Source organism: Haemorhous mexicanus, chromosome 5 (genome assembly GCF_027477595.1).
Source record: "Haemorhous mexicanus isolate bHaeMex1 chromosome 5, bHaeMex1.pri, whole genome shotgun sequence".
NCBI classification, from domain to species: domain Eukaryota; kingdom Metazoa; phylum Chordata; class Aves; order Passeriformes; family Fringillidae; genus Haemorhous; species Haemorhous mexicanus.
Window position 1 is genome coordinate 60,822,016 of NC_082345.1, and position 27,260 is coordinate 60,849,275.

Consider the following 27,260-nt stretch of genomic DNA (forward strand, 5'->3'; position numbering starts at 1 on the left):
CCACGCCGCCGTTCGGCCACCACCTATCTGACGGTGACTGTGAGTGACACCAACGACCACGAGCCAGTGTTTGAGCAGCCCGAGTACCGGGAGAGCATCCGGGAGAACCTGGAGGTGGGTTATGAGGTGCTGACTATCCGTGCCACTGATGGTGATGCCCCAGCCAATGCCAACATGCTTTACCGCCTGCTGGAGCCGGGAGCCGGTGACGGAGTCTTTGAGATTGACCCGCGCTCCGGGGTTGTGAGGACCCGAGCTTCGGTGGACCGTGAGGAGGTCTCTGAGTACCACCTGGTGGTGGAAGCCAATGACCAGGGCAAGGATCCGGGACCACGCAGTGCCACAGCTATGGTGCACATCACTGTAGAGGATGAGAATGACAACTACCCTCAGTTCAGTGAGAAGCGCTACCTGGTCCAGGTGCCAGAGGATGCCCCAGTGAACAGCCAGATACTGCAGGTACAGGCCACAGATCGGGACCGGGGCAGCAATGCCCAGGTGCACTACAGCATCGTGAGTGGCAACCTGAAAGGCCAGTTCTACATTCACTCTTTCTCTGGCGCCATCGACCTCATCAACCCTCTGGATTATGAGACTATTCGGGAGTACACGCTCCGGATCAAAGCCCAGGATGGGGGCAGACCTCCTTTGATCAACTCCAGTGGTATGGTGTCAGTGCAGGTTGTGGACGTGAATGACAATGCCCCCATCTTTGTGAGCACTCCCTTCCAGGCCACGGTGCTGGAGAATGTTCCTCTGGGCTACTCGGTGCTGCACATCCAGGCTGTGGATGCTGACTCTGGAGAGAATGCCCGCCTGGAGTACAAACTCATAGAGATGGCACCATCCACTGGAGGTGCCCCTGTAGCAGGTGACTCTGGGTTCCCTTTTCAAATCAACAACAGCACGGGGTGGATCACTGTGGCTGCAGAGCTGGACCGAGAGACTGTGGAAAACTATCACTTTGGGGTGGAGGCCAGGGACCACGGTGTGCCGGTCATGACCTCCTCAGCCAGCGTGTCCATCACTGTCCTGGACGTGAACGACAACAATCCCACCTTCACAGAGAAGGTGTATCACCTCAGACTGAACGAGGATGCAGCTGTGGGCAGCAGTGTCCTGACCCTGACAGCAGTGGACAGGGACGTTAACAGTGTTGTGACTTACCAGATTACCAGTGGCAACACCAGAAACCGTTTTGCCATCACCAGTCAGAGTGGAGGAGGGCTGATCACACTGGCCTTGCCCCTGGATTACAAGCAAGAAAGGCAGTATGTGCTCACAGTCACTGCCTCTGATGGCACTCGCTTTGACACCGTCCAGGTCTTCATCAATGTCACAGATGCCAACACACACCGCCCAGTCTTCCAGAGCTCCCACTACACAGTGAGCGTCAGTGAGGACAAGCCCATTGGCACCTCTATTGTCACCATCAGTGCCACTGATGAAGACACGGGGGAGAACGCAAGAATCACTTATATTTTGGACGATAACATCCCCCAGTTCCGCATTGACCCTGATACAGGCACCATCACCACCCTGATGGAGCTGGACTATGAGGACCAGGCCTCCTACACGTTGGCCATTACAGCCCACGACAACGGTATCCCCCAGAAGTCGGACACGACGTACGTTGAGATTCTCATCCTGGATGCCAACGACAATGCACCCCGCTTCCTGCGCGACCGCTACCAGGGCTCGGTTTTTGAGGATGTGCCGCTCTCCACCAGTGTCCTGCAGCTGTCTGCCACTGACCGTGACTCAGGCCTCAATGGCCGTCTCCTCTACACCTTCCAAGGGGGTGACGATGGAGATGGAGACTTCTACATTGAACCCACTTCCGGAGTGATACGCACACTGCGCAAGCTGGACCGCGAGAACGTGGCTGTCTACAGCCTGCGGGCTTTTGCTGTGGACAGGGGCAGCCCACCACTGAAAGCCTCTGTGGACATCCAGGTGACCGTGCTGGACATAAATGACAATCCTCCTGTCTTTGAGAAGGATGAATTTGATATCTTTGTGGAGGAGAACAGCCCTGTGGGCTCTATTGTGGCACGCATCAGTGCAGCTGATCCCGACGAGGGGACCAATGCACAGATCATGTACCAGATTGTAGAGGGGAACATCCCTGAGGTCTTCCAACTAGACTTGCTCAACGGAGACCTCACAGCCCTAATGGACCTGGATTATGAGAGCCGGACAGAGTATGTTATTGTGGTGCAGGCCACTTCAGCGCCACTCGTGAGCCGAGCAACTGTGCACATCCGCCTCCTGGACCAGAACGATAATCCACCCGTGCTGCAGGACTTCCAGATCCTCTTCAATAACTACGTGACCAACAAGTCCAACAGCTTTCCCTCGGGCGTGATTGGCAAGATCCCAGCTCATGATCCCGATGTGTCTGATAGCCTGGCCTACACTTTTGTCCAAGGCAATGAGTTAAACTTGCTCCTTTTGGACTCTGTCACTGGGGAACTCAAACTCAGTCGTGATCTGGACAACAACAGACCCCTGGAAGCCCTTATGAAAGTGTCAGTCTCAGGTAAGCAAGCATTTGAGTGCCTGATTTTGTCTGACCAGTATGGGGACATGGGCAGAAATAACGCTCTTACAGTTCAGAGTGTAGCTCTTGGTTTCCTGAAGCAGCAATTTATCTGTGAAATTTTTGGAGAGGACCCACAAAAATCTATCAAGTCTATGTGCTGTGGATTGAAGTGGTGCTTTGAAGTTATTTAGTAAACGTGGATCACAAGAATAAATAAATATGAGTGTGCATGGAAGGGAGCATACTCCCTCAGCTGAGGTGGTACTGAGGCTGGGGCTCTTCTGATGTGGTTCCATAAAGGTGGTAAATGATGTAAAGGTAGTAAATGATGTAACTTGCGAAGATGTAGGGATGCACAGGTATCTGTAATGCTGTCTCCTCTCCCTCTTTATTTTTCTGTAAAAAAAGTTGTGATTTTATATCTCTGCCTTTTCAGCAACAAAACATATTTACTCCCTTCTGTGTACCCAGAGGTTTGGCTGTAGTTCCTTAGACCTCAGCCCAGAGCTGGTGTGGCCCAGGTGGATGTTCTGCTGTGTCTGCCCTGCTGACCTGCACTCCTGTGGGAAATGGCAGCTCTGAAAGCAATGAGTTGTGGCTGTGTGAGAGCTGTGTGACATGGCTAATGGCACTGGAGCTGCTTTAGTGGCACTAGGGGCAGATACTGGCCAAATGCAGCCCCCAAATCAGGGCTGTTACAGGGAGGGAGAGGGAGGGATGCTGTGCATTAACTTCACTGGAGAACTTGTGTCTGTGTGTGTGTGTGAAGACTGTTCCATATTGTCCAATATGTACTTTTATTTGAGCACAAACACACTCTTAGGATATTATTCTTTTTCTGCTCAGTTGCCTGTTTATCATGGAATTACTTTTTATGCCTCTAATTGTGACATCAATCGTGCAATGAGTAATTTCCTCTTCAGGTGCCACTCTATAAAGTTTACTGTGGACCTGATCCCATGTTTCTGTTGACTTTCAAAGGTTTAGCCAGATACTTTTCTTGCTGCCTCTCTCTGCAGACTAAAACTAAGATTTGTGCTTTTTTTTTTTTTTTAAAGGCTCTAAGTACTAGGTATGTAAAATCACACTTGGGGAGATTATTAGAAAAATAATCATCAAACTGTGGCACAATCCCAGCAGCAATTGTTTTGCTGTAGAAGTGGCCACAATGTGCAGCAAGGCCTCGGAAAAGTGAGCCACACTCTCCCTTGTGTTTGCAGGCTTGAGGTTCTTTTTTCTTCAGAAAAAATGAAAGTGACATTAACTGAGCTGACTGATTTTGCTGCAGTGTATCCCCTGAAAAGCCACTCCTGGTTCTTCCAAAATGGTAGGGTGCAGCTTATGTGGAAAGTTAAATGCTGTTTCCATGTCCTGTGAGGACTAGCAGGAAAAACAGACCGTAGGCTTGTGACCTTAAAGAAAAACATTTGGATTAAGGTGTAGATGATTGCATGGTCACTGTCTGTTTGAACCAGTAGCTCTTTATCTGGTAGCAGAAGATAAGCACTCATCTTGGAGCACAAAGCCTGGAAGAGTTGTCAGGCTAGGTGAAGAGTGTGTTCAGTGCAGAAAAATAGCTGGCATGGATGATTCCTTTCTCAGTATAATGATTTACACGGTTTAAGTGGGTGAAGTCTCAGGCAGGAGCGAAGAACTTTGAAACCGTGCTGTGATACTCATCAAAATGGACTGTCTGCTGCGTGTCGTGTCTTGAGATACTTGAAATGCTTAAGTTTTTTATGGCTAGGATGTTAAGATAATTTTAACGAGCACTGAACTACATTTGACATTTATTTGGAAAGGCTGGCTGTGTGGAAATTGGAAGGGCATTTGTTGCGTGATTAGTCCATGAAAGGCTCACCTGCCTGGTTTCTCTGATTTATCTGATGCAGTTCAAAAAAGAAAAGACACAGAGAAGAAGCTCAGACAGAAGTACTCCAGAGGGTTATCTCTAAGTGTTGCGTAACACCTGCAAATCATCTGCTAAAATGACCTGCCAGTTAACTGCAAAAAACGTGTCTATGGAATAGCCATTAACCTCTCAACCCAGACAAACACCAAGTCCTCCTACTTGCAGCTGCTCTTAGGTCAGGGAAGGACTGGAACTCCTTATGAACTTGGGGGATTTGATCTCTATACGAGTCGGAAATAACAGTGGTGCTATAAAAATCTTATTTCTATCCAGCAATGTGTTGTGCAGCAGAGGCATGTGAGTGTGTGCAGTGCTAGTGAGGAGCCTGCTACTCCACCGAGTCACTTTGAGACACTGATACGTGGCTAAACGCAGCACTCTTTCGTTTCCCTTGGGGATTATTCAAATAAGCATGGTAATATTTGCCTTCTCCTTATAAACAAAATGTCAGAATCATGAAGAGCAAGCAAATGGAGCTAATAGGCTTCATAAAGCTGTCAGAAGTTTCATGTCATCATTGTCAGAAGCTCTGTGGGGTGGTGAGCAGCTGGGGCAGGCTCTGCCCTTGCCTGGGTGCTGGGGTGCCCGTGGGGTACCTGCGGGCTGTGCCCCCCAGCCAGGCAGGAACCAGCCCAGGCAGAGGCGGGAGGAGTGTGGGTGGTGTGGATATTAGCATTTTGCTTTGGATTGGGAAGGAGCTTTTGAAGTCTGTCTCTTTTGAAGTGAATCTCTCTGGGTGTCCCTGTGCCTGTTGCACAGAGCCGTCTGAGTGAACAAACCGGACCCCTTTTGCATGCAACTGTTCCAGACGTGCTCCAGGGGTCCCTTTAAAAGGCATATTCTCCTTTTTCTTGTGTACCTTCAAGGTTTTCCTACAGAAAGGAAGAACTTTAGCTTTATAGTCCCATGTCTGCACATTGTGTTTTTGCTTTAACAGTTGGGGTAAAATCTGGACTCTGCTGAAATCCTGCCCCTACTTTCCAGGAGTGGCAGGATTTTACTCTGACCTTCTGAAACAGGTGGTCAAGAGTCTATCAGTCTGTGATTTCTTAGTTTTACTAATTGACAGGATGGTTAAATATGATTACTTTTTGTCCATAGTGATGTTCATCATAATGTTAAATTGGGATTTTTTTGGTCCAAAATGGGTTAAACATTGTTGAAGTCACCTTTCATTTGCTTGTTAAACATTATATGCAGTTCTTGCTGGGGCAGCGGGAGGGGGAAGGCTGGTATGAGCATCAGCTTTTCACAAACGTTACACAAGTTTGCCTGGGTATCACATTGCAAACACTGCTGGCACCTGCTTGGCTGTGTTGCCACAAGTAGTCCCACTTATCATCAACGACAGCTCGGTGGGATACAATAGATGTGTGTGCAAACTCCTCTGGGAACCCAGCCTAAATCAGCAGGGCAGACAAAACCCAAACTGGCTGGATGCTACAGCTTTTGAGTGCTCCAGAAAAATGTAAAATATCATTATGCAACAGACAATATACAATTCTGGGAAGGTGTTGCACCTCAGGCAGTGAGGGACAGACACCCAAGCATTTCTGAGGACTGTGCAAGCTCAAGTATCCTTTTCTTTAGCTTTAAATATCCAGTGGCATTCAGTGAGGTTATTGACTATCAGCAAATAGAAATTAACATAGAGCTTGTTTGTGTTACAGTCAGCTTTGGGAATTTTTACACAGAGCTTCATAAAGAATATTGTATATCAATAATTGTTATTGTAATTTAAAAGTCATTATTGCTAATGATCCTGAACCTCCAGGTCTGTGCCTTCTCCATACAGATACAGATGCTGCAATACTTTGGTGCAGCCCTTCTCAGAAAGGCGAGGCCACGGCTGTGCCTGAGATACAAAGTATTGGGGCATTACTGGTGTGTGGCAAGATTTGGGATTAAAGGGAAAAAGGAAATTCCAGCGAAAAGGTATCCTTGTACATAGAGGGACAGCTGTGGGCAGGGAGGGTGAGCAGGGTGTGACCTCTCAGGATGTGCAGGGCAGCGCCAGGGCACAGCCCAGCCTCGTGTCCCCACCTTTGGGCAGCTGGGGCCTTCTGAGCTCTGGGGGCTGGTCTGCAGGGCAGCTGGTTCTGGCCGCCACCAAGGACATGCTTCCAGGGACAGCAAGGGGCACTTAGTGCCCAAACTGGCACTTAGCACCCAGACTGCTCTCCGTGGCCCCCCTTCCAGGGAAACATTGCTACAGGCAGCTGCTGTAGGGATCCCTGCGAGTTATACAGGTAGGAGATGAGGGAAATGGATGGGTGGAGAGTCCTCCCTTGGAGCAGGAGATGTGCTGGGGCCTGTTCTGTGGCTGCAGGGCTTTTGCATGGTCCCAGGGACCTTGGGCTCCTGCACTTCCCTGTGCATCCCACTGTGGAGCAAGAAGAGGAGGCCGTGGCACAGAGGCTGCTGAGGCATGGGAGGCAGTGATGAGGGATCCATTTGGAAAGATGCATGGAACCACAAACTGCAGGATTGTATTCCCCGTCCTTGTGTGGTGTGCTTGGTGGGACTGAAGTGAAGGATGATTGATAATTGCTAGTAGTGGTGACTTTGAACATTTACATTTATTTTCCTAAAACAGCAAATCAAGAACAGTGACCATCAATTAAAGCCAGGGTAGTTCCTGGATCTGCTGTGGATACCTGTGTCCTTTATTGCATCCATATAGGTCCCATATTCTAATTCATGCTGCAGCAAGGTGCATTCTAGGTGTGTGTCCTTCCAGCCTGCTGGAATGTGACTTTCCATTTTCAGCTGCATGAGGTGCTCCAGCTGATAAAAAAGCTGCGGTTGCCTTGTTGCTTCCCTAGTGGTTTCCTTCCACTTCATGCCTGGGCTTCATAGGCGTGGTGTATTTTTGTTTCAAAAGACAGGAAAGCATGTATGGCAATGAGGGGAAATTAGTTGGTGGATGTCTGACTGACAAAGTAACTTTTTATGAGATAAAAGGTATCTTCTGTCTCTCAGTAAATAAAATGCTGATACTTTTCTCATCAATTTCTTAGAAAGAGAGAAGCTAAGGTAACAACGAGAAAGTATAAGAAGAATGAGAAGGGAGATAAGACAGTGAGAAAGATCTAATAGGCTTTACTTGATAACAAGTCTCAGAGGAAAGAAATTAAATGTAGAGAAGTATGGTGGTGGGATTACCTTGAAAACTTTTTTCCTCTCATTTTCACATTATTTGCAAATGAGGAGATAGTTGTAATAACATTTTTTAAAATTGGGTTAGTAATTGGTTTATATTTTGATTGCTTTTTAAGCCTCAGGGTATATTAAAGAATTGGTTTCCTTGGTGTATTCTCTTGTGATTTACTTCCATCTCAGTCATCACTGAAGTATTCTTCCTTCTGACCTGCACCCCTGAGTTCAGAAGAATCCTCTCTTGTTCTGTTTTAGAATTGTTTGAGGCAGGGATTGTGGAGCCTGCTGCAAACTGCCAAATACAGAATAAACATTGAATTGTTGTCCAGGTAATGGCAAAAGAACCCTTTGTTTAGAATACAGGAACAGTTTTCTAAGTTTCGATGTTAGAATGATAGTAAACCTGCATCAGAGGTAGTGGTGGGGAAAGTAGGGGATGTGAAGCAGTGGGATTTTATACTTCATTATCTCCAACATCCCAGGTGTTACCTGAGGAAGTGTCTGAGTGCTGATAAAGCCTATCACATTACATCTGCTCATTGAATGGTCCATTTTCCTTCAGTGTACGTACTTAATACCTTGGAACTCCCATCCATTGCTGACTCTGGTCTTGGAACTAAATTTTCTCAAGACATCCCATGACTGAAGAACATAATGAGAGGTTTTAAAGTGTAACATTAGGTGAAGTAGGGAGTGTACTCACTGCTCTTCTGTAGGGTGATTGAGAGATCCTTAGCAGACACTTGGATGGGAACCCAGACCTCCTCACATTTCAACCAGTCTGGTCAGAGCATCTTGATCAGAGCATCTTGCCATCCTGATATCTCCCAGCATCTTCATGGAGGGTTTGGAGTGACTCAATCATGATCTGCCTCCCCCTCAGAGTGTGCAGCAGGTCTGTCAGACACCCCCGCAGCTGACAAGTTGTCTCCAGTCTTTGGGCTGGCTGGGGAGTTCATGGGTCCAGGGGCCTGTGAGAGCATGCCACAGCTATGATGGTGGTTCCAGTTCAGCCAGATGTGTAGCTGCTGCACACATTGGCATAGCTGAGCTCACATCTGTCTGGTTATGTTGGGTGCAGCAATTGTTGGGCACAGGTCTGACTTGCAGTTTCACTGGGCCCCTCAATTCCCTTGTGGGTCAGGTGAGACTGATACAAAGACCCTGGGAGTATGACTGCTCTGAAAGCTGGAGCAGGAAACAGCTAAATGTGGAGCAGAAACCTCTTTAAACCTGTATGCAAGCACCTTTTCAATATTCAGCAGTTCAGGCAACTCTATCAGTAATGCTCATGCATGGAGGATGAGTACGGGAAGGATCAGATGTCAAGACACAAGATCTATGCTCTCCATCCCTTCACCCTCTCTTTCCTAAGCCTTCAGGCTTTTGAGAGTCAGTTGGTGAGGACAAGCTCTCTGGTTTGAGTACCTGAGATAACAGCACAGCTTACCTGCTTACCTCAGTATTGCCTAAGTTACAGGGTTTGGGCAACTGTCTCTTTGGCTTCCTTTGACCTACTGACTTGCATTTCCAAAAATATCTATGGAAAGTATTTAGGAAATGTAGGAGGGTTAGAAGAGCTGAAGATACTCAGATCAGATCTAATGACAGTCTTTGGCAATCTTCCATGTTGCAGTTTTTCTATCCTGGTTTCTGTGGGAATTATGATGTTTTTGGGTAATATAGTAGTCCTGACTACTCTGACGTCTGCTTTGCCCTCCAAGAAACAAGCATGGTACTACTGTCTTTTCTGAAGGATAGTTTTTTTTGTTGTCTGCTCCTTTTTTAAGACTAGTTGTACAAAAGATTGCATAAATCAAAGTACAGAACAAGTTGACAAGTTCAGTTCTTCAAAGATTTTTTTCACGATGGTTGTCCACTTGAAACAAAGAACATCTGAGACCTAATCAAATTCAGTTTTGCCACTTTGTATTTCTGTGACAAGTGACAGTATTATTTTTCCCTCCCCCCAGCAGACGTCTTTTTCCAGTGTTGAAAAACACTGAGCTATTTATAGAAGTAATAGTTTTCCAAAAGGGGCTGAATGTAATCTTTATAAAAAATTTTGAAATCTGTTGAGATTTGCCTAATGCTTTTTTAAAAAATTCTTAAGTCTCTGCTTGAGAATGAATTGCAATGTGTTGATCTTGTTGGATTGAAAACAGCATTATCAAAGGTACAGCTTGGCTTTTTTTTCTATCATCTATCACCATGATCATCCTCTATATCTCTTCAAATGCTTCAAATGTAGGTGCAGCCATGGCTGGTTGATAAGCAGGAGGGCTGTTGGCTGGAAATGTCCATCTCGCCCCACTGATTGAAGAGGGAACAGAAATGACTGCCTTGGGCTGAGTGCCTTGCTGTTAGGTGGCTAAAGTTCAGTGGGATGAACCCACCCTGAACGTGTGTGCCAGAATGGAAGGGTTTGTTTTCTTTTGGGGTGGTGATTGTACTTATTTCTGTTACAGCAAACTACCTGTAGTAACAGGCTTAGCAGACTAGATAGAAAAGATGGGGGAGGCTGTAATTTGCAAAGAGGAAAATGTTTTGCCATGAATAATGTTAGGATATACTTTAAATATTGTCAAGGTTTTGAGTGAATGAAGGGGGAAAGTATGCTTTTATGGGGATTTGGCATTCAACAAAGAAAGAAAATTTTAAAATACTTCAGAAAGATGATCTTCACACTTGAAAAAAAGCACTTGAACAGAAAAGTAGGATTTGCTGGAGAGAAAGGAAAACTGTTGGAGTTTGTTTCAACAAGTCGTTAATGCTGCTAAGCCGTAACCACCTTCATATTTATTCTAGTGTTTACCCTTGCCAAGCACAAAAAAAGCAAATAAATGGAATAGCAAACCTGTAATAAATCCTCAGGGGGCCACATGATAAACATAGACATGTTATGTTTATCTCATACAAAGGAAAGTAATCTGTTTTCAACACCATTGCCTGACACGTGATAGATGCTGCATTCCATCAGGTCTCCAGCACTTTTGGAAATGATGCATATGGTCAAAATATTTCAGTGCTTTTTAAAAGAGACAAAAGAAAAATCCCTTGTTAACAACTGCTGTCAACATGGCATCTCCTGCCTGCCTTGGAGACTGTGGGCTTGGCCCAGTTTTAGGAAGAAGCAAAAGGTTCTGGCCCCCACCAAAAGTGGCAAAGCAAGGACTATGCTATTAGATTTGAGTTTCCAAGATGTGATGGCCAGCACCTAGCAGTCTGTCTTTGCTGTTAGATCCCAAGGGGCTGTTGGGTTTGGAAGCTGATGTGCTGAAGGTGGATCTCTGTAGCTGCCATGCCACCAGAGCACACATCATGGTCACAAAGATCTGCTGGATTGATTGGGTTTGCTCTTTCCTTTCACTTGCCACAGATCAGACTCCTTGATCCTATTCAAAACTGGTGTTAGCAAGTCACTGAGCTTATTGCATTGAATTCCTGTCACAGCACTTTTGAACTTTGCAGGAACTGGCTCAGCCTCTCATTTATTTGTGTGCTTGCAGTGTTCGTGCTGACTCCATTTCTAAAGGACACCCTTGAACATCCAAGCTGTGATTTTTAGTCAATTTTTAAAATTGATTTGGCTTAGTTTAAATCATGTAAATTATTTAAACTAAATCAAATCAACTAAAATTAGTTGATTTAGTTTAAATCATGTAAAAGCTGTCCCACAGCAGTGCACTTCTTGTTGTAGCAGCCTCCAGACACTGCAGGCACCATTCAGTGGTGACTAGGGAGAGGCATTTGGAACTTTTCATGCCTTAGGTCTAGTAGGAGGACTTGGATCTAACCAGCAAGTGCTAGAGCATTTCACTTGTAGGTGCCTGTTCCCTGCAGCCCTATTCTGTTTTAGGCAGTTAAGTGTCCTATAAAGTGGGAATACTTGAAATACCATCCCACTACAGCTTGGGCACTTCACTCAGCACAGCGATCAGGATCAGGACACTCAGCGAGGGCAGAGATGGGCTGGGCTCCAGCCCTTGATCTAAGAGCTCTCACTGTGCTGTACATTAGAGAGGAGCCCAAGAAGGTTCACAAGCTGTTGTGGGGCTCACATTTCCCATCTCTTTGGTGAGTGCCATAAGGCACAGGATCACCACACTCACTCTTGCAGGAGAGGAGGCTTTCTGGCTCATGTGCATGGGCACCTCTGCTTCAGCAGCTGTGTGCGCACTCTGGCTTTTACCCTCAGCTGCTGGATGCTGTTGGGGCTGTAACAAAAGAGGAATCACAAGCCATTCAGGCCATGTCAGGAATAGGTCACTTCTGGTCATAACCAGGAACTGAATTCTTCTCACCTGGGAACTTAAAGGTAAAATAAACAAGAACCCTGGGAATTTTCATGGAGTACTTTCCTGTTGATCAGAGATGATTTGTTGGCCTCCTGGCTTTAACTGTTTGTAAATGTATTCTGATTTTATGTGGAGCAGCCCCCAGATGGGCTAAAGGGTCGGTTATGGAAGAATTCATGGGCTCAGACTTAAATTACACTGCTAAATATTCAGAGTCCAACCCATCTTTGCCTACTGTTTAATCCTCTTTGCCAGTGCAGTTTGCCATGAGGATAGACTTGCTGGCAGTTACGGACGTGTTGCTGCTCGTCCCTTGGGTGCAGTGGCTCTTCCCGCAGCGCGCTCGCCGGTGCTGCCGGCAGCCACTGCTGCCCCACACGTGTGCTAAAGGCCCCTTGGCAGCAGTGACTGGGCTGAGCTGTCCCTTTGGCTGACTCAGTTTCCCTTCTCACGGGGAGCATTTCTGGTGTTGGCCTCCTCTTACTGACACAGCGTAATTTAGTGATGTGTGCTCTGCATGATGAGCTCTCCATCTGGCAGATAATTGCCTGCTAGTTTAAATCCCATCTTAACTTCAGTTTCTCAAGCTCATGTACCTGCTGGTGCCTTCTGGTTAGTTTTGCAGGGTGTTTGCAAAAGAGTTTGGTACAAGTTGTAGTGATGTGGGTACATTTCTCTGGTTTTTTGATTGATAGGTAAGACGGATTAACTTTTAGGTCCTACTTACCAAGCTACCTGACATTATTCTGCATTGAGTTTGGCAGAATGACACCTGGGTTTGTAGACCAAGCTGCTGACAGCAGGCACTGGTTGTTTGCCCTGGTTATGCAGAGTGGGAACCCTGGGTATATTCTGGGACCTGGTAAATGCTGAAAGCTTGTTACACAATACATGTTCCTCTTTCCTTCTTCCATATTTTTTCTCCTTTCTCCCTTTGCACTCACTGGATCTGTTTGCCCTATCCTGTTCTGCAGCAAGGTGCTGCATCTCTGGAGCTTGCTTGCTGCAAGTTTGTACAGGGCCATGCACAGCAGAGACCTTGCTGGACTGCTTTTGTAATACCTGCTGTAAATAATGAGGATAACCAGCAGGCATCGAGTGAGTGACTGCCCTGAGAGATGACAGCAGTGCTGGGATGTCCTGGGCCCATGGTGTCTGTGGCAGGCCCTGGGAGCTGGCTGGCAGCTGCCCACCAGGCATAGGGCTTGCTTGGTGTGGCAGCCTCCATTGTCACTGCCTACCCTCTGGCATTCAGGGAGGGAGGGCAGATTTCTCATCCACTCTGCACCTCTTCTGACCACTGTGCTGTCACTTAGGAGGGTATGTTGGTGCAGGGAGAGGGGCAGGGTCTGTCCCTTCCTGGGATGCCCCTGGAGATGGAGATGTTCCTGGTGAACCAGCACATTGCCCATGCAGCCCTTGCACTTCCCCTGGCAGTTCTGGGCTTGAGCCTTCAGCAGTGATGGCTGCTGGTTGCAGCTTCCAGAGGTTTTGCAGACACAATCCTCTGCCCCTGTCCTTGTGCAGAGCCCAGGGAGTTGCAGCATAAGGTGCTGCTGACAGATCCACAGAGGTCACCAGCACAAGCAGCCTCAGGACATCTGTGTCCAGCTCCAGGCTGCAGGGCATGCTGCACACTGGGTGTCAGTGCTTGTTGTCTTTGCAGTCTGTGGGAGCAACACCTGTGTGGCCCAGGCTGGGTATTGATGTTGAACTGTATTTTTTTCCTATCCCTTGTGAAAAGGTGCAGCTGCCTTTATTGACTTGTGCCTTTGTGCCTCAGCTACCCCATGGCTCAGCTAATAACAGTGTCTGGGACTTTATTCAGCTTTAAGAAGCTTTAAACTAAGAAATTCCTATTTACTACTAACGGCAGTGATGGACATGACTGATTAATGGCAATAAACTCAGGTGAGAACTGAGAGACAAGGACATTTTTTGTGTTCTGTGCCGTGAACATGCTTGTTTTGTATGACTGAATTTTACAAACTTTTGTATGGTCTGCTTTTAAAATGTGTCCTTTGGCAAGTGGTGGGGATTTCTTAAGCTGAGATGACTGATTCACTCCTTTATCTCAGCCAGCCTGCATCAGACTGGGCTGAAGCTGAGATGCTGAAATGATCAGATAAAATTCTTCACACCACTTCTGGTAGTTAAGTAGCCATCCTTTTTCTTCCCCTGGGGCAAGTCCTCCAGGAGAGTTTCTCCTGCTCTGAGGTTGTGTCAGTGGCTCCCTGAGTTTTTGCTCTGAGTTTCTTTGATCAGTCTGTAGCTGTTAAAAGATTCCATTGCTCTTTTCAAGGCCTAAGGGGAAAGAAAAGTAAAACTCTGATGGCCAGTTTGAAAGGTTTCTCAGACTGGAAAGCATCCCATGGGGCAAACAACTTAACTCACACTCTAGCATCCCATACTGGTCGTATAGGATGGCTTAGTGCTGCATAAAATTTGGATATTGTGCATGTGCAGATATTTCAATGAACTTATAAAAGTGAGTAGTGATAAGAAATCCCTAATTAAATTTTTCTCCTGTGATGAAACGGAATTTTAGAGAAATCAGGTTGAGATTTCAGCAGTTGTGAAATTCCCAGTGTTGTTCTTTGCACTGTAGAGCCTTTGTGTTTACTGCTGTAGTCATATTACACGACATTGCCTAATACCCAGCAAGGCGTATTCTTGGCTCATTCAGCAGGTGAGATTCCCTGAGGGTCACTGAATCTGTCCCTGCACTCAACAGAGAGCTCAATCTGATGGTTTCACAGCCATGTATTTGCATTTCCAGTGCTTTTTTTCTTTTTGCCATGCCTTTTCCCTTCTATTCTACCATGATTATCAAAACCAAGGCTCTGACTACTTTTGTGACCTGTGTCATCCCTTCCTGCATCTCACTTGTGGCAGCCAGCAGGCAATTAGCTGGTGGTCTGTCCCAGGGATGGATTTTCCCTCTTGAGCCCTGGCTCCATCTCATGATGCAGTGGGGAGGCCCATGGGTGTAGGCACCTTGCAGAGATGGCCAGGTCATGGGGTGGGGTATTGAACTTCAGCTGAGAGCTGTTCCTCTGGCAAGTGGGAAGGTGATCCATTAGAACTTCAGGGCAATATAATCCCTTTTGGAAAGCACAATAGTTAATAATCCAACACTTAGAAAGCACCACTCTTTCTGTTCCTTATTAGACATCTTGATTAGTTTATTTTCTATTTCTGTTCTTTGGTATTTTGTAGCATTTCATTTTCTCTATGATAATTTATGAGTCACACAATCTCTTGGAACAGGTTATCTTCCATGTGATGGCATTTCAGCACCTCTTGCATTTCCTTTAGCTGGATCATGTGGTGCTGCTTGTTTGGAGGAAATGCTGCTGTTTCCCTGAAGAAATCAATATATTTTTACCTGGGTGTGATTAGCCAGGGTCGCACTGCCCTCTCTTTGGAGATATGCCCTCCTCCTTATCTAGTACTTAGGGTGCTTGTCAGATACTGGGATGGAAAAATCTCCATTTTCTGAAATGACACTATTTGGGTGACTTAATTTTCTTTCCTGCCACCTCTGTCTATGTATTTGAGTTGGTTCAGATACAGGGAAGCATCAGACCAGCAGAAAAAATGCAGTGGTGCTTCCACCACAGAGGCTTAATAAGTGAGATGGGTTTATTACATCAAGTGAAGTATTACATGCTGTTGTACAAGGCCCTGCAAATAGCTCATCTCTCTCCAGTTCTGATTGTTCCTAGTCAAGAAAAATTAATATGCATTGTAAAGAGGACAAATCGGGGAACAGAGAGAACTTGTTTTACCAGAGGTATCATTTATGGTAGAAGATTTCATCCTTCTTATTGCAAAATAAAAACCAAAGAAGAATATGACTGCTACCTACACCCTTGAAGTACAGGAGCAGGGCAGTTTAAAGAAAAAAATGTGTAAGTGAATGTAATAAATTTAGGTGGGATGTTAGAAGGCAGTTGGAAACCTTCAGGGAAGTAAATTTCTGGGATAACTCCTCTGTGAAAGGATCCAAAGAAGGGTAGCTGGGTTTAAGGTAAAGCTTGATAAATTGATAAGCTTCATAGTTTTAAGTAATATTATGTATATGCAACACATTTCCTTGAGAACCTTCCTTAAACAGAAAACTGAACTTGCTGGTGGAAAAATTATTTCCTGTTCTCTTTTTGCTGCAGAAATTAAACATGCATATTAATAAATTGTGAGAGCAATTAGCTCTTTGGACTGCCTGAGCTTGTGTAATTTGCTGTGTGTTGGTAACAGCATTGCTGTCTTCTCCTAAACTTAGTATCAAAAGAAGGGATAGAATCCACAAGGTAACCTGGTTCAGATACATGAATGGGGCTGGAAGTCACATTCATTAGTCACAAATGTCACAGGTTGCAAGTGGCAGCAAAGATGGACCAATCTTGCTTCTGGCTGTTACAGTCTTGTGCTTCCCATCCCCTGTGTGACCTTGTGCTGGGCTCTTTGCATGCACCAAGTTTCTAAAAAGCCAATCTGACAACAAAAAACCCCAACAAAACAAGCTTCTGACTTAGCATGAGGAAACAGCTGAGCTCACTGAATGAGTACAAGATAATGCAAGGGAGGATGAGTGTTGACAAAAAGCCAAACTAGCAATAAAAAACAGACCAAAAAGTTCTTAGTTGGTGTGAAGAAACAGTTCAATGCAGTATGAAATGAGTTCCAGTGTGGAGGTGGAGAGGAGCTGTGGCAGGCAGCCCTTCCTTTAGCTTAGGGCTGCTTTGCATTTGCAACCAAAGCGAAAATAATTTTTCTTGGGTTTTTTTTTTTCCAGTAGGATTTCTGTTTCCTTATGCTGAAGCAGTTCAGCACATGGTTGGACAGACATAGGGCTGGTTTTAAAGAGGAGGCATTAATTAGGGGGGTTTAGGCTCTGCCCTTGGCTTGGTTGTTTCTCTGCTGCTTTTTCTCGAAGGAGATATTATATAATTTTGTCCATGTTTGCATTATGTCCCTCTGAAAGGGCTTAAGTTTCTAGAAGGTCCTTTTAAGCTATGAAGCTGTTGTACTGTCCCTCCCTCAGGCCTGTGTGACCACATGGACTCATATCAAGTGAAGGATTTGTTCCAGTGCTCTGTGTGCAATACTCAGCACCTAATCCATGTAGGCAAGAGTGTCAGCACTCACCACTTTCTTCTGTGGGTACAAAGCTCCCAGCTTTCATCTCTGTGAATTTCTGCCACCTAGAAATTCTACAGCTTGAACCTACCACAGATGTTATGATACAAAATGCAGCTGCCTTGTACTAACATCAAAACCTCAATAAACATGGCTGTCTTGAGCCAAACAAAAACACCCATCTTGAGAACAAAAATAGTAATAAATGGATGCAAAAATAAACAACTGAATATATTTTCCCTGTAGATTGCTGCCTTTCTAAGTTTGTTAATTTAAAAGATTAACAAATTTCAGTTAAAAAAGGTAACAAATTCTCTGATAATAAGGGTTTGGCATTGAGAAAATGTACATATTTATGAGCTCTGGCTCGGTCCTTTGAATTATCTAGGCACTACTGTAACTGATAAGTGAATGCTGATAACCCTGTTAATATTTCAAGGACTCTGCAGCTATAGGGGAGCACTCAGTAACTATCACATTCCTTTGCACTGCAGGACAGGTTTTTATTTGCTATCTTAATGGTATTACATACATACAGTTTTTTTTCTAACTCAGTTCACCTTGTCTCGCAGCAGCTCCTTGGCACACAGCCTCATGAACTCTCTAAAATGCTTTTTACAGCAGCTAGGCTCATTGCCTGCTCTGGTGTGGCAGGGATTTGGATTGCAAATTCATGATCCAGACAAAGAGGGGGAATAGAAAGGGCTGGTCTCTGGCCTCTCTCACACTTTAGGAAGCTTTGCTGGCTTCACAGGATTGTTCTGGTAACTCTGGTTACACTTCCAAAAAAGCAAAAAAAAGGCCTCTGTCTTTGCAAAGATGGGTGCTGGTAGGGCTGCACCAGTTGGAGAGAGGTGATTCTGGGGAGGCTGCTGGGATTTCAGGCTACCTTGAGTTTTGTCCACAATTGTTCTCTTTTTCTCCCCTGCTATGTTTCCTCCAAACCATGGGTCTGGAAGTCCATGAGTTTAGAAAACTCATGAGAGTGGAATAAAAAATGGATGGAGGCAAGTGGTGCATGCAGGATGTATCCACATGTGTTCTTCACCGGCTTGTTGGCTGCACACGAGGGCTCTGCAATCTGAGGAGCAGCTTCCAGTAATTGATTTCGTGAGCCAGTATCAACTGGGTAGGATTTGGCCTGTGCTGGCTTGTGTTCCTTGAGGAGCAGAGCAGAGGAGTCAAACTAAACAGGGTGACTCATGGGAGTCAGGTTCCTGCAGTGCTTTGTATGAGAATGCTCAGAGTTGGGAAATGGGCTGTCATTGTTGTTAGATCATTACCCCCTTTGGTTTGATGCTCTTTGGAGCCACTGGAGAAGGGCCAGGAAGTCCCTGTCAGCCACAGCCAGGGGAAAAAGTCTGTGTGTGCCTGACACCTGGCTGCCCAGGGGCTCTGGGCTAGGGCAACCACATGGCTGCAGGGCAACTGCTGAGACTAGACTTGTGGGCTTGCACCTGGGCTTCCCTTTCTGCTGTCCCTGTCATTAGAAATGACCAAAATTGCTCAAATCACTCATTTGTGTGAAAGCCTCTACGGAGGACTTTGCACAATAAGCAGTGCTGGGCTAAGCAGCCTGCAATTATTCAGTTTTGGTTTTAAGCGTGTTAACCACTTCCCTGAAGCCAGGTTTGTGCCGTGCAATGAGGAAAGGCGCTGCTTTGCTGTCTCTTGAACTCTGTTTTGATTTGACACCATTTTCCCTCTTCTCTTGGGCATTTGTGTGTTCAAGATGTTCAGCACACGCTGGGATCTTCACTTCTCTTGTGCCATAAAATCACAGGTCTTTGTCTTGATGGACCCAGGAAGGACCCAGCTAGAGGCAGGGAGAAGGTGGCCAGATGGACACCGGGATTACTCTCCCTCACTCCGGGGTTGATCAGAGAAATCCAGTAAGGGATGCTTTTCTCCTGCATGAGAAAAAACCTCCTGAAAAGGGGAGCTGGAAGGTAGACCCAGCCGTGAAGCTCTGGGAGGAGAACCTTGTTTGATCTGCAGATAAGAGCTCTTGTGGGTGCAGGGCCAGGGTGGTGGCCGGGAGCAGCCGTGGGAGCAGCGGGATGGTGGCCGTGGGCGGCAAGGAGCCCCAGGGCTGCCTCACACTGATCTCTGCAGACAGGAGCAGCCTCATGAAAGCATGGTCTTGAATATAATATGCACAAAACAAGCCTCTGGGAAAAGCTGCTGCTTGCTGGAGACATTTTTTGGGTGTATCCTGCTCTGTGAGGTACAATTTCTGTGAGATACAACACACACCCTCTTTGGGTGAGTTTGTTAGTCAAAAGGTACACTGGCTTCCTTCTGTTTCAGGGCAAGCAAGGCTGGAGGAGAGGCAGGTAAACAGTGTAAGGGGATCTCCTGGCATGGCTCATTTTAGAGCCAGGAGGCTGCTGGGATGGGGGCTTGGCTGGGCTGCCTGGTCAGTTCCAGGTAACTAAGATATATCCTCCAATTTACCTGAGTGGCCCTTTTATTGATGTGTGAGATCAGTGAGCCCAGCTGCCATACAGACAGCAGAAAAGAGTCTGGGTGATTTTAGCCACTGCTTTGCATGTTTAAGTAATTCAGAGATCTGCCCTGTTAATGTTTACAGAGGCTTATTGAGCCCGACAGGTATGCTTCCCTGCCCTGCAGGTTAAATGGCAGAGGCTGGCTGGGCTGGAACGGTTCCCTTGGCTTTGTCCATCCTGGTATGGCCAGATCTGTCCCTGCAAGAGAGCCAGCTCAGCAGGGTGCTGCTGCACCTGCCAAAAATTGCACCAGGTCCAGGGCTAACACTGCTGTGTTGTGTGGCAGCACTGCTTGAATGGATGGCTGTGGTGCCCTGTTTTATTTAGAGCCATAAGCATTATCTCTCAGACCTGCAAATGCTGTGAGGCCAAAGGGATGGCCAGGCTAATATCCCCACTCTTGCTCTGCCTAGCAACATGCACTAAGGAAAGTGTATGAGACACAGGACAAGTACAGACTGATCCTTCCCTCCTTGCACTGCTCCAGATGTTTAAGGGCTTTTGGGGCCACAGCTTTGCCCTGATCATGGCATTGACTCACTGTGGGGCAAGTCAGTGCCACAGCCCATGGCCCCCTCATCTCTCAATTTCTTTAATCCCTCTGAAGTTTCTGCTTTCCCCAGTGCCTGATCACAGTCCCCACCATTCAGATGCACCCACTTGCAGAAATGGTTTTCTGTTAAAACATGTTGCCTGTTCATCTCACTGAGTGATCTTTTGTTTTTGTATTGTGAGGGACAGGATTTATTTTATTTTTTGTTTCCCTTCTTGTTGTGATTTTTTGTTTCTTTGTCATGCTTCATCTTGGCCATTGTCTTTCCATCCTATGAAGAGTACTCCTAATCTCATCATATACTGTGAAGCTGATTTCTCCAGATGTGCCTGACTTGCCCAGGGGGGTGCAAATGAAAGCATCCCAATGTATATGGGTGCATTTATGGCCAAACTATTTCAAGGGAAAAGGCAAATTGAGAGGTGATAATTGTCTGCAGTGTTCTCAGATGCTTTGAGCTTTCTTTTTTTTCTGCAAAAATTGTGCTGTGTTTACATCATTTTTTAAAACTTCTTTACAAATTTTGGATATAGAAACATTGTTGTCCCCAGATAGCTGCTTCTGGTGGCTGCTGTTTGAAGAGCTGTGTGGAATCCTCTACAGCTTTTTGTTACCCTCTTTGCTCTTCTCTCTAGCTGGGCTGTTTTGGATACTGAGCTGCTTTAATGCCCATTTCAATACACAAATAGTAGCTATATTGCCTTCCCACTCATGTGAGAGGAAAGCTTAGTCATATATTTCAGAGAAGAATAAAGAGCCAGGTGCATTGAATGTATTTTTACGTTTTTATTTTTATTTTTTGGTAGCATTTTAGCCTGCAGAGCTGTGCTGAGCAGTGTTTGCTGCAGCTGATGGAGGGTAGCTGTGGCCTGGGCATCATGTCAGAATTAAGATGTTCATCCCTTTTGGCCTCTTGCTTATATTTGGGCCCAGCTCCAGGTAATTGCTGGTAGTGGAAACAACCAGGAGAGGGTGGGAGGTACCCATGAGGTCAGGGTCTCTGCACAGAGAGGCAGAGTAGCATATCACACCTGCCCAGCTGATCCCTGCCCAGCTGATCCCTGCTGGCTGCTGTGCAGGGAGCAGGGACCACTGTGGCTCTCTCATCCCTGGGGAAAGGCTTGACTCAGGCTAAACGTTTTATCCTGCTCACAATTTCTTTATTTATTTGTTTATGCATCTGGATACTTTTGCTTCTATAACCACATGAATGGTGAGCACATCTGAACTTGATGCTATAATTGCTGTATGAATTGCCTTTGAGTCCCTAAGGGGAAATCCCTGTTTTTTCCTTCAACGGTGCTGTCGACCTGGTCAGGATTTTGCTTTGAGGTGGGGCAGGTGTGGCTGCCTGGCTTTTTAGACCTCCTTGCTCAGCCCTTTCTGACAGAAAGACCAAGGTGAGTGCGTGTGGACAGATTATTTTATTTTTTTTTTTACAAGAACTCTTTCTGCTAAAATCAGAACACACTGATTTTTTTTTTTTAAAGCCAAAGAAAGAAGATTTCTGTAGGCTTCAGAAGAAGACTAAAGCAGTGAGAATATTATTTGCTTGGCATATGGAGTGCAGGGCTTTGGGAGCTTGATGGTGCTGTGGGAGAGTGTCTTCATGGGGCCCTTGTCACCAGTTTTTTGGAGAACAGCTTCACCCAAAATGGGAGCTCAGTGCTTGGCAACAACATTGGATGTTAATTTTAGTTGTTAGATTTAAATTTGTCTCTGTTTACTGATTTAAAAATGGAGCAAAAATAAAAAGCAGAAAATCTTAAGCATCATTATTCAAATGACATAAAAAGCAAGGTGTTTGTTGTTTTTCTTGTGTTTATATTTTGGGTCATAGGGGCTTGATCTTGGATCAAGGTTTGGATTATAAATCACTATAATAAAATGAAAAAAGCCAGCAACTCTGCTTTACCTTGCACACAAGTATGATATAGCATTTGCTTTATTCATTTTTTTCAGATTTTCCATATGTGCTTTTGATTCCATTTTTAGACTTAACAGGAATTGTATTGGTTGTGTCTTGGTCACAGATGATTGAGCAGGGAGTTATTAACCCAGCATAAGAGCTAACATGAGGATTACTGGAAAGTTCCTGCCTGTGACAGCTTTAAGTGAACTGTGTTACTGCAAAAGCTGCAGAAAGTTCAAATTGCTTGAGATCGTGCCAGAGGACTGTCAGTGGTCTTTTGTTAGAGGCTGACCACCTCAGGCAGGGCTCACAAAGGGAGCCTATTTTGTTTAAACCAAGCAGGGTTCTGTGCTCCAGAGTTACAGCCTAGCTACCTTCCCCTACATCAGCATTTTGGATATTAAAACTGTTACCCGTGTCTCCAAAAGCCTCTAGGAGGGAACCTGGCAGGGCTGTGACTTGGATCTTACCAGCTTTAATGGGAACTTGCTGCAAAGCTCCTGTTGTCTTGTGGACTACCTGAATCATAAAGCTTGGTTTTGACCAAGCACTGCTGGCTGACACCTGGACATCCATCCTGCTGAGGCTGAGCCCTGCCAGGTTGACAGGCCACTGGAATAAAGCAGTTCCCTAAATCTGGATGAGGCTCTGAGCATTTTCCTAAGCAGTGCAAAGCTGTGCTGCAGACATCTGCAAGGACCCTTGTGTGGCTGAGGTCTGGGGAACAGGCCTCCACAGCCATCAGATTCCTCCTCCAGGTGCTGAGAGAGGTCCTCTCCATTGGACATCCCTGCTCCGTACAGGCTCCATTGCTCTGAGGGATCTGAGATGTTTCACTCCTATAATTCTTCTGGAGCAGAAAAGCCTGAAGTGTCATCAGTTGCATGGAGGAACTGAGGCTCTTCTGTGCATTGGGCCAACACTTTCACATCAAATTAAACAGGAGTCTGGAGTCTGGACAACTCCTGTTTCTCATGTTGTCATTAAAGCATCCTCCACTGAGTAACTGATGTCCTTGATTCCAGTATCTGCAGTATCTGATTTTAGAGCATTTCAGGAAGTATTTGTCTAGGTTGCCAAAGAAGAAGCAGAGACAGCAGCAGAACCAGGACCTGCTTTTCACTGTCAGGTGCTTGAGGGGTTGAGATCACCCTCCAGGAAACTGGAAGATGTTGAAAACCACTGTACTGTTTGTACCTTGCGGGAAATGTGTAAATGGTGCCTCTAAGAGGCCAGTGGGAGGGCAGAGCAGTGGGGACTGGGGGGTTTCCATCAGTTCCCCATCTACTCACACATACCAAAGCCAGATGTTACCAGCAGCTGTCCTGCGTGTGTGCCCGCAGCTTTCTCCTGTGCTCCTGGGGATGCTGAGAGGACCAGCGAGAGAGCTGCACACCTGCTTGCTTGGTGCTCAGTAGCAAAGTAACCTGACAGAAATTTTAACAGGAGAAATGACCTGGTTGGTGGTCAGCAAAAATTACGACTTTCAGCTTCTCTTGCCTTTTCACCTCTTTTCTAGATTGATTGACCAGCATTAGCCTGGGAGGTGTTGCCTTCTGGGGTGATTTTTTCCATCACTGTCAGCAGATTATGGGGGCTGAGCCTGACTTTGTGCACCTGTGCCTCTGCTGACTATGATGGATGCACGAGTTTGGCACTGCTCAAGCTACTCCCAGCATGGCCAGCATCTGTCCTGGAGGTCTAAACAAGGACCAGCCTTTGTCTTAGCTGAGAGACAATGTAATCTGTCTGCAGAAGCTGTAGCTAGCCCAGGGCTAACTATGCTCTCATGGCTCTGCTGCCCTAAGAGCAAGAGGCTGCATTTTCAGAAAGGAATTTGTTGCTCTCATGGAGAGAAGCACTGCCAGTCCTAGCCAGTTGGCATGTCCTGCCCACTCCCAGAGGTCCTTTTTGCTCAGTCTGAGGGGCTGTGAACACACAGCATTTCACTGGGTATTGTCTTTACTGATGTAACTTTTCTGACAAAGCTTATTTTCATTAGCCAAATGTACTGATATTTGTAAATGCTTTCTAGAAAAAAGGATCCTCAGCTCCTGTGGCTTAACACTTCAGAGCCTAATTTTTTTTTTTTTTCTCTGATGGTAGCATGAGAGGGACATAACTATTACCAGGTTTTTGGTGGATAGACCTCTAGGAGGTCTATAAATAGACTTATATTGTTACGTGTATGTGACCATATATCACTGCAACTATTCTTGGGGCAAAAACATTAAGAGATCCACTATTGTCCCAGCATTTTAAACCCTAAACAGTGGCAGTAGCATGAGACAATATAATGCGTTAGTTTGACCCTTTCAACAGCTTTCTGAAGCAGCAGATCCTGGTGAGTCAGAGGAACAGAATACAGGTTTATGTAGATTCTTTCAGAAACAGAGCAACAACATTGTTTCTGTTGTTCCCCCATCATCTGAAATTGTTGTAGGATTTTTGTAAAATCTCTTTCTCCTACACATATGTGCTGTTTCTAGAGGAGAAGGCTCAGTACAGAAGCTGCACTCTTAGCAAGTCAAAGGCTACCCTGCAGCACTGTATTCTACTCAGGCATGTCTAACACAAAATTAGCTCCTTTCTTTTAACTGTTGTGTACCCTATAACATAGTATTGTTATTGGATAACACTGGAGTCCTCTTTCTTGTGTGTGTGCCTGCACGTGTGAAGAACACCAGAGTGGTAAAAGGGAGCAATTCCTGCAGCACGTTGCTGGGGCTGTCAGCTGCTGATGCTGGCCCGGTGGCTGGGGGGGTGTGTTGTCTTTGCATCCCTCAGATTCAATAGCAACAGCTGCTAAGGCTTTTGTGCTGGCTCTGATTGCAAAACCACTCTCTGCCTGCTCCTCCCCGTGCCCAGCCCTGCAGCAGGCTGTGTGCAAGCTCTGGGTAGCGTGACCCGTTTGTACAGGATGAGTCTCCAAAATCCTCATTTTGCCCTCCAGCATCTGCTGCTGATTCTCTGCGATTTGCTGTCTTAGCAGTGCCATGTAACCTGTGGTTATTCATTTCCCTGTGAAAGTAGTAACAGGTCAGAAGTCAGAGCAGAAAATTATCTGGCTGTAACCTGGGTGGGTGCAAATCCTCAGTGAAAGGGAAAACAGGGCGGCTGCATGGCTACAAACCATCCCTGGGGAATGCCGAGCACTTGGGGGGCTGAGCTCGTGGGGCTCTCAATTGGCACCGGCTGAGAACTGCACTGTGAATATTGAAGAGTCTCTTTCATCCTGCTCCCGGTGAGGTAATTCTTATGGAATAACATCAAATCATTGATGGAGTGGAATTCTTATGGAATAACATCAAATCACTGATGAAAGGGAAGCTCTTTATTTACTTATTCTAGAGAGAGATGGCAATGTAGTACAAGAAATGCTGTGTAAATACGAGTGACAAGAAATGGTTGCATTTGATTTTGTTGATGGAGATATGGTAGAGGCTTGGCAGATAAAGACTGACAAATGCTAAAAAATCCACATTCTGGATTGAAATAAAATGCAAATGCGCAGAGGTATAGAATCTTCTCCTTATCTGTCCCTGTGCATCTTTATAAGTTTACAAACTCAGGAGGTACCAAAACCTTTAGATCCCAGAACACCCGTGTTTTACTCAAATGATGCTTATGGCAGGTTGGTCTGGCCTTTTTTTTCCCCCTTTATTATTCTTTCTGTTATTTTCTTCATTCACAGCAGCAATCATTTGGCCAGCTATAATGTAAAATTCCTGATTCTTTTTGAAAACTCATGTTTGCCAAAACGGTAACCTCATAGATTATTCTCTTGTCAGCAAGGCTTTTAACCACAGTTTTGGCAGAGCCTTAAAACATGCCCTTTCTCAAGAAAGAGTTGTCTGGGCTAGAAAATCATTGGCATTAAAAAGAGGTTGTCATAGTGATTGAAACCTCCTCATAGACATTCCTTAGGAAAAGTAGGCTGCAAGATGCACCTTTGTAGTCCCTTTTTTAAGTAAGGGACCCTTTAAATTGAAGAGCCTATTTCATTGTCTAAATGCAGATTTCTGTCACTTGTGAAACAATAGGACTCTGGAGTGCTGTTTGTGTATCAATGCTTCTTTTAATTACTTTCTACAAGAAATGACTCAATGGGAATCAAGTTCCAATTTCTTGCTATTGCAAGGCACCAGGTTTTTAGGTTTAAACCAGGATCACAGCTTGGTTCCGAGATTAATAGGAAAAGATTTGAAGAAGACACTCCAACTGAGCCCTGAATGACCAGCTCTGAGAAGGCTTGAAAAGCACAGCCTGGGAAATCCTTCCTTACAGAAGTTTGGTCTCTTGCCTGAAAAGACCAAAACAAGGTCGGGAATTAACTGTTACCTCGGGAGCAGGCAGATCCAAATGTGTCATCAGTGTGTTCGGCTCTGGACAGAACCATGCACATTCAAAAGAGAGAGCTGAGATCATGAACAAATCATTTTTATGCTAAATCTAGAAATACAGTATTGAATCAGTATGGTGGGTTTTTTAATAGAGAGATGTCATTATTTATTTGAATCACTGCTATATCTGTGCTGTTTTTCTCAATAAGACTAAAATAAGATGAGGAGGCACATATTTCTTGGATGGGATCTTTACTATAAAGTGAATAGAAATGTATGCTGGATAATCTGGAAAAAGATTGGAAAAAATTAGGCTAGGAATAAAATATGTGCAGGGGCTGGGGTGAGATTGTAGAAGTCTCTTGGCAATTGTATCTTTCACTGCTTGGAGTCCCTGGATGTGCTTTATTCCATACACCTACTTTCAATTCTTTCATAACACATGCACATGCAAGGAATATTAATTAGATGAAAGCTAAACTTGTGGCTAGCCCAGAGCCATCTGTTAGGAACCTACTTTTTTACCTGGCTGCCCAGCAAGAAAGGTCTAATCCTGAGCTATTTGGAGACAGTGGCAGAATGAGAGGTGTTGATGTGAGCTGCACTGGATTTCAATGCCTACTCCTGCAACAAAATTAACCCCAAATTCCAATCCTGTTGGGATTAAAGAAAGAGACAAAGAAAGAGACCTTTAGGAAGATCTTGTTATTTCTGGAAGTACCCAAAGCCCTGCTGGGAATGAGGCCTAATGAGAACCTATTATTGTTCTTATTGTTGTCTCTGAAGTCAAAGGGACTTCTGCAATCGACTTGAAAGGAGCAGGACCTGGGAGCCATTTATTTTACTTTCATTGCCTGCAGTGAGAGTTCATCAGTTCCAGAATAGT

General features: G+C 45.5%; 1 protein-coding gene across 1 annotated transcript in view; it reads left to right on the top strand.

Annotated features, from left to right (window-relative positions):
* Positions 1 to 27,260, top strand: part of CELSR1 (cadherin EGF LAG seven-pass G-type receptor 1) — a 165,404-nt gene that overhangs the window by 331 nt on the left and 137,813 nt on the right. Inside the window, exon 1 of the mRNA XM_059847299.1 lies at positions 1 to 2,542. This exon is cut by the window's left edge and continues 331 nt beyond it. Coding sequence (XP_059703282.1) covers positions 1 to 2,542 — 2,542 coding nt within the window. The remainder of the gene's footprint in view (positions 2,543 to 27,260) is intronic.